Source organism: Psammomys obesus, unplaced genomic scaffold (assembly GCF_907164565.1).
Source record: "Psammomys obesus unplaced genomic scaffold, mPsaObe1.curated_primary_1811, whole genome shotgun sequence".
Taxonomy (NCBI): Eukaryota; Metazoa; Chordata; class Mammalia; order Rodentia; family Muridae; genus Psammomys; species Psammomys obesus.
In genome coordinates, this window is record NW_026596147.1 from 7959484 (window position 1) to 7970737 (window position 11254).

The 11254-nt window shown below is 43.6% G+C and overlaps 1 protein-coding gene across 1 annotated transcript in view; it reads left to right on the forward strand.

Annotated features, from left to right (window-relative positions):
- Positions 1-11254, forward strand: part of Rwdd4 (RWD domain containing 4) — a 26522-nt gene that overhangs the window by 7205 nt on the left and 8063 nt on the right. The window contains exons 3-7 of the mRNA XM_055593560.1: positions 1348-1457; positions 1542-1689; positions 3195-3312; positions 7513-7562; positions 8639-8728. Of these exons, the coding sequence (XP_055449535.1) occupies positions 1348-1457; positions 1542-1689; positions 3195-3312; positions 7513-7562; positions 8639-8728 (516 nt within the window). The remainder of the gene's footprint in view (positions 1-1347; positions 1458-1541; positions 1690-3194; positions 3313-7512; positions 7563-8638; positions 8729-11254) is intronic.

Below are 11254 nucleotides of genomic sequence, written 5' to 3' on the forward strand. Positions count from 1 at the left end.
GTGTGTGTGTGTGTGTGTGTGTGTGTGTGTGTGTGTGTGTGTGTGTGTTAGAGGAGGGCCATGTGCATGCCCCAGCATGTGTGAGTTGGCTGTCCCCTTCCACTCTGTGGGTTCCAGGATCAAACTCGGGTCATCAGACTTTACATTGAGTGCCTTTGCCCACCCCCCATGCCCAGCCATCTCACAGGCCTCTGAAGTGAAAAGCTTGGTTCGGGAAAGCATTATTAACAGATGCTCAAATCTCTAAGCAAAGGTTGCTAGGGAACGGGGTGGTGACGTAGTTCTGTGCTCCTATTGCACAGATTACTTCTTCATTACCTCTGCACGGAAGGTATTATCCCCAGCGGTGATTCCTGACAGGATGCAGCAAGAGCTGCCATGCCACCTCTCCCCACAAAATGGTCCATCTGAATCTGAGCGCCGGAAGCAGTGCTCTAGATTTGAGAACGTTAGTGGAAAAAAAATTGGGCTAGACTCTTGCCTTGTTTTGTTTCAAGACAGAGTTTCGCTGTGTAGCATTAGCGTCCTAGAACTCACTCTGTAGACAAGACTGGCCTAGAACTCAGAGATCTGCCTGCATCTGCCTCACAAGTGCTGGGATTAAAGGCCTGCACCACCACCACCTGGGTCCAGCCTGGACTCTTAATGTCATAAAAGACTTTTAAAAAGCCTGGGAGAGGGTTCTGTTAAGGCAGACCAGAAAGATATGACAACCAGATACCGTAAACCTTTGGTGAGTTCTAGATTTCTGGCGTGGGAGTGGTGTTAATTAAAGGACACTTTAAGCATAGTTGGGAATTTGTAATATGAATTATATATTAGAGGAAATTTTTATATCAGTGGCAAATTCTTGGGGATGTGATGATGATCTTCTGGCTGTGAAAAGATACCCTAAGGTTTTGTTTTTGTTTATTTGTTTTTTGTTCTTTTAACCCGTAAATAACTAAAGACATTTCAGCTGGACACTGTGGTGCCCATCTGTAATCCCAGCACTCAGGAAGGCAAAGGCAGGTGGATCTCTGTGAGATCGAAGCCAGCCTGGGCAAGTCTAGGAGAGCCAAGACTACATGGAGAAACCCTATCTCCAAAAATAACAACAAAAAGCTGACAGCCGAGTGAAGACTGGGCCATCAGCAAAACTAAAGCTTCCTGGAGCGGAGCGGCACTAAAGCAAAAGTTGGAACTGTTTATCTGCACCGCATCCTTGGTCAGTCCTGCCCTGTAGCTCTGACCTTCTCAACTTGTTATGCCTTTGATTTTGACCAAGTGTCGGAAAGAGTCATTTCAAAGACAGTAATTTAGGCCTTCTGATCACTTTCCACAAGCCTAAGACTCCTTTTTCTTCAGATAGGTGAAGACGGCGATCCTAAAGCCTTCCTGATAGAGATTTCCTGGACCGAGACATATCCGCAAACGCCTCCGGTTATATCTATGAACGCGTTTTTTAACAACACGATGTGAGTCGTTTCATTTTCAGTGCCTTTTCGTTCTCTTTCACTGATTCTTTGACTGATTCTTTGACTCCTTTCCCTGCATCGTAGCTCCCCGGCTGTGAAGCAGAGTATCTTAGCCAAACTGCAGGAAGCGGTGGAAGTGAACCTTGGCACCGCCATGACCTACACTTTGTTCGAGTACGCGAAGGACAATAAGGAGCAGTTCATGGAGAACCACCATCCTGGGAATTCTTCGGTGAGCGCATGCTCGGTGCTGCCGGATGGTTTTGGCCTGGGCATGTTAATTTTTTTTTTTTTTTTTTTTTTTCTGGTTGTTCTTTTGAAACTTGGGAGACTAATAGGCATTCTTCTGCTAGTGAAGTGATTTAAAACCAGGTTATTGGAAGCAGGGGAAGACAGACAAACAAGGAAAGAAAGGGCTTGCACAGTGAGAAGAGATGTAGAAGGCAAGAGAGAAGGGAACCAAAATATCTGGATTATATAGTGAAGATCCTGTGGGAAAGGGGAAGCCGGCTGCCTGGGCTGGAAAGTTCAGGGTAGAGGGCAGGGCATGCCAGTCACGCCCTGTAACAGGTCGGGACTGAGCAATAACTGCTGGGAGAGCCTGGTTAAAAAGGCACCTCAGCCACTTTCCCTGGGTCTCAGGCCCAGTGAAGACTTTGTATCAGATTTAAACAGAGAATTGCGTGTGAGTTAAGTGAGAACAATGAATCCTAGATTACCTCTATTTAATGGAGAAAATGAAATTATGTTCTGCCAATTTTTACCCTTCATTCAGCAAAGGTTAAAATACTTCTACCCATCAAAATTGAAGCCAGTCATGATAGTGTATGTCTTTAATCCCTGCATAGGGAGGCAGAGGCATGTCTGTGATTTCAAGGCCAACCAGAGCTTCATAGTGAGATGGGAAAAGAAGGAAGGAAGGAGGGAGGGAGGGAGGGAGGGAGGGAGGAAGGAAGGAAGGAAGGAGTGAGTCAGTCTTGTCATAGTTCCATTTGAGGTGTGTAGAGGTTCAAATCCCCCTGCACTACTTTTTTAACCCTGTGGCTTTGGCCAGCTTTCTTGATCTCTGTGTGCTCAGGTCCTCATTGGTTAAGTGGGATTATAATAGGGTCTACTTTAGTAGATTGTGGTAAGCCTCAAATAAATGTTGTGTGGAGTCACAGCAGTGCTTGTCATGTGGTAAGTATTTTAGATTTTAGCTAAGCCCAAATATTTTAAAAGTTTTCTTCAAGGAACCAAGAAGTCCTGGGTGGGGTGTGTGATTTTTCTAAAGATGCACCAATAATAACAAATTACCAAGATGCACCGCAGCTCAGTCATTTAGACAATTAGTTGGAACCTCAGATCTTCCAAATAGCATGGGCAATGGGACTTCCTTCTCGGATCTTGGTTTAACTGATGCCCTAATGTAGTGTCCTTGAAAATGAACCTCTTCGAGAGCAAGGCCAGAGGCATGGGGACACTGACTGGATCGGTGAGTGGCAGCAGTGACATCTTCGGTCTTATAAATTTAGAAGTCCACCATTCCCTTCAAGATGTAGCAGTGTTTAGTCTAATGCCTAGTTAGGTGTCCCTAAGATAAAGTTTCTCTGTGTAGCCTTGGACTCACTTTGTGAGGCTGGCCTCAGAACTCACAGAGCTCCGCCTGCCTCTGCCTGCTGGGATTAAAGACCTGTACCACCATTCCTAGCTTAATCCTGTAGGTTTTAAAGTTTTAATGTGTTTCTGTTCTTGTAGACACCCATAGCCAAAATCATCTCGGTTGAGACTCCCAGCACAGCCACATCAAGTAAGAAAAAAGACAAGAAAGAACAACTTTCCAAAGCACAGAAGCGCAAGCTGGCGGATAAAACAGGTCTGCGCTGTTCTTTGTCTTTCTTAACACAGGAAGTGACTTACTGATTTTACTGTAGTATGGGTGCTTGATACGTTTAGATTCTTAAAATTAATTCTTTCCTTTGTTTTGTGTTCATGATAGAGTTTTTCTGTGCAACAGCCCTGGCTGTCTGTGAACTCACTCTGTAGACCAGGCTGGCCTTGAACTCACTGAAATCTGCCGGCCTCTACCTGCTGGCATTAGAGTGCATCACCACTGCTGGCTAAGTGTTTATTCTTGGCACATTTGAATCAGAGACTTGTTGGTCACAGTACAAAAATACGATATTTATTGCGACTTTATTATGAGAATGTCATCTGGGGGAAGGTAATGAGTCACAAAGTAAATATAAATATTCCCACTGAAGAACATTAGAAAATGTTCTTTCAGTCGACATGTAGAAAGGACAAAGCCTTTTGTGCAGTGTCCTGCCTAAACACTGCATGTGTGGGATTTTATTTATCAGTGTGGCAGGTGAGTAGTTTCAAAAGCTGTGTGAAATGGTTTTTACCTACAGTTTGGTGCATTATTTCATCTTAGCACAGTTATTTAATATTTTTAATTTACTTATCTTTTTACTAATTACAGTTTATTCACTTTGTATCCCAGCTGTAGCCCCCCCACCCTCTATCTCTCATCTCCTCCCCTGCCCCTCCCCAAGTCCACTGAGGGAGGTCCCCCTCCCCTTCCCTCTGACCCTAGCCTATCAGGTCTCATCAGGACTGGCTACACTGTCTTCCTCTGTGGCCTGGTAAGGCTGCTCCCCCCCCCCCTTAGGGGGAGGTGATCAAAGAGCCAGCCCATGAGTTCATGTCAGAGACAGTCCCTGTTCCCCTTACTAGGGAACCCACTTGGATACTGAGCTGCCATGGGCTACATCTGTGCAGGGGTTCTAGGTAATCTCCAAGCATGGTCCTTAGTTGGAGTATCAGTCTCAGAAAAGACCCCTTTGCCCAGATTTTTTGGTTCTGTTGCTCTCCTTGTAGAGCTCCTGTCCCCTCCAGACCTTTCTAATCTCTCCCCCCCCCATAAGATTCCCTGCACTCTGCCCAAAGTTTGGCTATGAATCTTAGCATCTGTTCAATGCTCTGCAGGGTAGAGTCTGAATCCCTCTGTGGTAGGCTCCTGTCCTGTTCCCTGTTTTCTTCCTCTTCCGATGTCCATCCCTTTCTGAATAAGGATTGATCACCTTACCCAGGGTCCTCCTTCTTGCTTAGCTTCATTAGGTGTACAGATTTCAGTAGGTTTATCCTATATTATATGTCTAATAACCACTTATAAGTGAGTATATACCATGTGTGTCTTTCTGCTTCTGGGTTACCTCACTCAAGATGATCTTTTCTAATTTCTACCATTTGCCTGCAAATTTCAGGTTTTCTTTGTTTTTAATTGCTGAGTAATATTCCATTGTGTAAATGTACCACAATTTCTATATCCATTCCTCAGTTGAGGGACACCTGGGCTGTTTCCAGATTCTGGCTATTATGAATAAATTCTTTACAGAACTTGAAAGAACAATTCTCAATTTCATATGGAAAAACAAAAAACCCAGAATTGCTAAAACAATCATGTACAACAACAGATCTTGTGGAGGTATCTCCATCCCTGATCTCAAGCTGTATTACAGAGCAATTGTAATAAAAACTGCCTAGTACTGGCATAGAAACAGAGTAGTGGATCAATGGAACCAAATAGAAGACCCAGAAATAAACCCACACGCCTACGGATACTTGACTTTTGACAAAGAAGGCAAAACCATACAATAGAAAAAAGACAGCATCTTTCAACAAATGGTGCAGGTCTAACTGGATGTCTACATGTAGAAAAATGCAAATAGACCCATATTTATGACCCTGCACAAAACTAAAGTCCAAGTGGATTTTTTTTTCCTACAACTGACTTATTACACAATAAGACTTCAGAAAAGAATTCCCATGTGCATGAAAACAGACTCCTCAAGAAAAGGACTATAAATGCCAACCCAAATCAACAGGAATACTTGCTCACTTTTCTTTCTTTTCTTTTCTTTTTTTTTTTTTTTTATTATTTTTTTCCCCTTTTCTTTCACTTGGAAATTCGCAAATGGTCACCAGTCTAAGTTTTCCCACTTAGGGAAAAGGAGAACATTGTTGTGTGTACGCACACATTTACACAAGGGTGTGTGTGTGTGTGTGTGTGTGCTCATGGAGCCCCAAAAAGGGTGCTGGATCCCCTAGACCTGGAATTGCAGGCAGCTTCCTGATGTGGGTGCTGGAAGCCTCTCTGCAGCCGCTGCTCGCTCTTTTATGAAGAATCATAGGTTTATTCTTGTTTAATATCTGTTGATGGTAGAATAAAAAGAAACCAACTCTGGATTGGGCCTCAAACAAGACTTTGAAATTGTAACGGTTTGTCATATAAAAGTCTCCACATTGTTCACCCTCCTGTCAGGCAGTGGTAAAGTGTAAATAAATGAAGTAAACAAAAATAAACAAAAAAAAAAATAGCCATCATAGTGTGTTTTCTAGAATTTTGGTTGTTGTCTTTGGAATGTTTTAGCCTCAGTGGCCTGTGGTCATCTTCATTAAACAATATCTTCCCATGCATGTCTCTTTGGTAGGTAATGCCCTACCAAGGTCTAATCTCCCTAGGGTGAAAATATAGGAGTTTGTGACTGAGAACTTTCATCCTAATACAAGTTTAGTTCATTAGCCTGTGCAATCAGACTGATGGGCCAACCTTGTGCCCTCCTGAGACCCGTGACATAAGATTCTTACTGGTCTGAAAGAGAAAAGAACCATTCGCATCAGGAACTGGGCTCGCGTAGAATTGCCTCTCTCTGTGAGAGTCATCAGTCTCTAGTTTACTGGACAGTTGGTAAGGGTGAATATCCTTTGTCCACATGCTTGAGGCCCCAAGTGTTCAGAGTTCAGAGGCTTCCAGCTCTGGGGATACTTTCAAAGTTCTTGATTGAGCAGCCACAATTCAAGGTCTAAATGCTCCAAAGTCTACAGCTAGCTACTCAAAAAGTTTCAGGTTTGGGAGGTTTGTTTTGTTTTTATTGGTGTTGGTTTGTTGATTTGTTGCTGGTTCGTTTTGTTTTGTGCTCAGATCTATATAGTACTTGTTTCAAATGTAAAGTTTTTTTTTAAGGCTTCATAAAATGAGACATGCAGCCTACATGAAGCTTGGTTGCAGCTTCCCCCCTGCTCCCCCCTCTCCCCAGCATCTCCCCTGAATCTTTTCTTTCTTCTAGATCCATCCCCCCAAATCTTCTCAGGAAAAAACAGACCTCCCAGGGACATGAACTAAACACCGTATAGTAAACTACAATAAGACCAGACTCATATTCTCACCTCAAGGCTAGACAAGACAACCGAATAGAAAGAAAAAAGCCCCAAAGCCAGGCGAATGTGTCACAGACAGCCCCTGCCCTCACATAGGAATTCCACAACCATAACATCCATGCAGAAAACCTAGTTAAACCATGCATTGTTGTGTGAGCCCTTGTGAGCTTTGTCTCAAGCATTCTCAGTAGAGCAGCGGTCCTCAGCCTTCCCAATGCTGTGACCCTTCATTACAGCTCCCCATGTTGTGGTGACCCCCCCCCCACTAAGTTAACTCACTGCTACTTCATAACTGTAATCTTGCTACTGTTATGAATCATACGGTAAATATCTGATACTCTGCCTCTATTGGGGTCATAACCCCCCAAGTTGAGAACCCCTGTAATACATGAAATAAGGTTTTGTCAGAGCATACCTAACTGTACGTAAGTTCACTTGCCCTCCCCTTAGTCCTGAAACCAAACATTTGCCGACACTGTGTCTCCTGTTCAGAGCCGAGGGCCTTGGTCAGAGTCCTGAAACAGTGAGCCATTGCAGCCACGTCCTCAGATGAGCAAGCATTGGCCTCCTATATATGTCGATCTCACCCCTCGTTCCCTCTTAGTAACAGCTTTTGTCATGAGTGGACCTGGAGTAATGTAAAAGGGGGTGTGTCTCCAATACTCTGCAGGTGCCTCCCAGATGGCGCTTTAAGGTTACAAAGATAATGAGAAGCTTATTTTCTTCCAGCTTAATGGTGTGTCATGCAAACTTTCCATCTACTCGTTGTACGCAATAGAATAAAAAGTATTATTATCGGTTTGTTTATAATTAGCCAATCAGTCTTAGTGAAGGTACTGCTTTTGTCCTCCAGATCACAAAGGCGAGCTTCCTCGAGGCTGGAACTGGGTTGACGTCGTGAAGGTATAGCACACTTACATTCAAGTCTTCAAACTTGTTAAAAGTTATTGCCCTGAAATAATAAAACATGTATTTTCCTCTTTCCTTCCTGCTGCCTTTGGGATTTCCCTGATGTCTGCCTGCTTTTTTGGATTCAGCATGTAAGTATTCCTGAAGCCTTCATGTTCTCTGTTTCCTTGGTGTTTCTTGTGCTTTTCTTGGAGCGAGAAGCCTACAGCAGGAAGCTTTGCTCTCATCCCTCTGCTGTGCTATTGGCCTAGGGTCAGCTTCGCTGGGGAGCAGATTTGTGCGCATCCAGCCATCTTCTGTTGCACTAAGTCACAAAGAGAGCTGAAGGGATGCAAACCCAGCACCATCCTAAGTCTGTTGTAGAAAATGTAGCTGTTGCTGAGGGACTAGAGAGATGGCTCCGTGCAAGTGCCTGCGTGCAAGCATGAGGCCCTCACTTCACATGTCCGTCCACAGAACAAGCTGGGTTTGGTGGCACGCATTTGAGGGTCAGAAACAGGCCGGTCCCAGAACTTGCTGCCCAGCAAGCGTAGCTAAATTAATGAGCTGTCAGTTTTGTGCGAGGCCGTGTCTCGAAAATTACTGTGAAAAACAATGAAGAAAGACACTTGACATCTGGCATCTGTGTGCACGCGCACTCACACAAACACGTACATACACCACATATGTACACACTCACAAAGTGGTTGGATTGTTGCAGTATAGGTTTATTGTTAGTTTTAATTATAAGTGCAGCAACTATAACCTATATTAAAAACAGTAAGGCTTTACTACCTTTAATTATTTAACGGTATTCATGTGTTTGGGAACGCTTACCCTTCGCAGCCCCTACTTTCCCTAGTTTCCCATATTCTTCTCCAAAATCGTTTTTTACGTTTATTTGTGTGCGTGCACAAACGCTGCATCGCGGATGCGGAGGTGAGAGGACGCCTGCAAAGAGTTGCTTCTCTCCTTCCACGTAGACCCGAGAGGCTGAGCTCGGTTGTCAGCTTATCGGCAAGCCCCTTGAGCAGCGAAACCATTTCCTCAGCCGCTTCTGAGTGTGCACCTGTGTGCCTGGCTCTCTGTAGGTGCGCTGGGTTCGTAAAGGTGCTTGTGAAGGCCACAGGAAGGTGTCAGAGCCCCTGGACCTAGAGCCAGAGTTGGTTGTGAGCTGCCCGGTGTGGTCCTAGGAACTGAACGTGGATGGGTCTTCCACAAAAGCAGCAAAACCTAGCAGATTTAAAGTCTAAATTTAGAACAGAAGCCATTTCTCTTTTGACCTGGAGTAGAAGAAAAGAACCGACTCAAACAATTTGTCCTCTCACCTCCACAGACACACTGGGCACACTCATACACACAATAGATGCGTAATTTTTACAAAATCGTCGGTTTATTGTCTATCAGTGCCATGTTTCTTTATATTGGCACATACACAGAATGGGGTATGAGCAGTCACAACTAAAGCCAATGGAGGCAGACTGCTTGGGCTGTGAAGCCATTGCCAGCCAGATGCTTTGGGATGAGTTATTAACCTCCGCATCTCAGTCCCCACACTTCTAATAAAATGCCATAGAAAATAAAGTTCATATTGAGTTAAATGAGTGTAGAGGGATTTTATTTAATCCAGCATCTGACTCCATCTGTCTTCACTGGTATAATTGAACAATTGCAATTTTTTTAAAAACAGCATTTGGTGCCTAGTGTGGGGACTACAAATAAAGGTTCATCAAAACACTTAACAGCACTAGCTACAGAGAAAGCATTAGGCAGTAGCATTATAGCGTGATTTGTAGACTATTATCAGTAAAAATTAAACCTGGGTGGGAAAAAAAAAAAAAAACACTGTGGATGATAGAAAAAAAAAAAAATAGAAGAATGTCATTAATTTAACAAACTGCCTGAGTCTCATTTACTCTTAGAAAGCTGCAAGGGATATTCCCCCACTTAACCTTGTTCTGTTGGGGTTGTTTTTACAAAACCTGTTGGAAGTAATATGGCGTAGAGTTAGACAGTGTTAACTGTATATCCTATTGTTTATTTAGTTTTAATTCTGATTAGAAACAGTGACTCTGGTAGCGTCATTACTTTCACTTAATACTTGGTATCATTTTTCTGTTTTAACAGCTAAGCAAAACTGGCTCTAAAGATGATGAATAGCGCCTGCAGACAAAGCAAGAGGAACCTTTTTGAAAAGTCGCCCAGTTCAACCATCTCTCTACCTTTTTTCTGGTGGCTTTTTCCAAGACATCGGTCTTTTGTATGTGTCTTGAAAAATATAAGTGGAAAGTTAATGAAGAGATTCGGTTGTAGTAAATTATTTTCACAAACTTGCCTTAATAAAAGGTGAAAGCGTAACCATTTGGAGTACTTTCTGAAGCTGTTGAGCATCGACAGCGCATGGCTCTGTGGAGTGAGTTGGTGGTACCTCAACCGTCTGATCCAAGCGATGCAGTCATTTCTAAAGGCCAACAAAGCGGCTTTCAAACTGGCAGTTGAATAGAGCACACGAGTCTCCGGCATCCCTTGGCGTGACCCACACTAACACGCATCTCACCTTGAAGACATCCTCTCCTTTCGCTTACATAGCAAAACAGAAGTGGCTTCAGAGAAATCTGAGTTCTGGTGTTGAGCGTTATATGATTCTCTTGGTAGTTCCTCTTTATTTTTCAGCAGTGAATCACTCCTCCTTCATAAACTGACGTCTGTTTATGCTTTTCTCGTAGTTCGGGTGAAGGTGTTTGATCATGAGAGCTTCCAATTATGTGACTACTAAAAAGTAAAGCATTTGCTGTGTAAGCCTGAGGACCCGACTTAGCTCCCCAGCACCCACATAAGAAGCGGGGGGGAGGCAGAGACAGAGGGGTTCCTGGTGCTTGCTGGCCTGCCAGTCTGGCTGACTCATTGAGCTCCTGGCTCAGGAGGAAGCCAAAGAGGAAGACGTCTCTGGCCTCAATTGGCAAGCGTAAGTGTGTGCACTCACCTGAACACACAGACAAATACCAGACAGACACGCGTAACAATACACGGAACAAAGCAAAAACGACAAATTTGCCAAATACTTTAGAAAGCATGTGAATGAGTACTAGCTCTTATTTTAAAATGTTTCTCTTAGCCCGGTGTGGTGGCGCACGCCTGTGATCCCAGCCCTCAGGGAGGCAGAGGCAGGCAGATCTCTGTGAGTCCGAGGCCAGCCTGGTCTACAAAGTGAATCCAGGACAGCCAAGGCTACTCAAAGAAACCCGGTCTGGAAAAACCAAAATAAATAGAATATTTATCTTTGCTGCATACGCCAGAATGAGAGTATAAGATGCCTTACTATTTAATTTTTGTATTGTTGGAGACAGTGGTGTTAATAAATTTCTATTATCTGCCATTAGGACATTTTGTTGTTGGGTAACAGGTCTTTCTGTGGATTCAGCAGAAAACACATTTAGGGAGGGTGTGTGGGTTTTGTGAGAGGTTTATTGTTTTGTTTTGTTGGTGGGTTGTTTTGTTTGTTTTTATAGTATCTTTTCAAGTATCCAAATATGTTCTCCAGCCTCTGTCTTTTTAATAATGTATATCCAAGTCGTTCACATGCTGAACCGTTGTTCTGCATGCTTGGGCTTAAAAATCATTAGGAAAAGAAACTCGCTGTAGTTTTGTTAGGAGAATTACTGTGTGTGTGTGTGTGTGTGTGTGTGTGTGTGTGTGTGTGTGTGTGT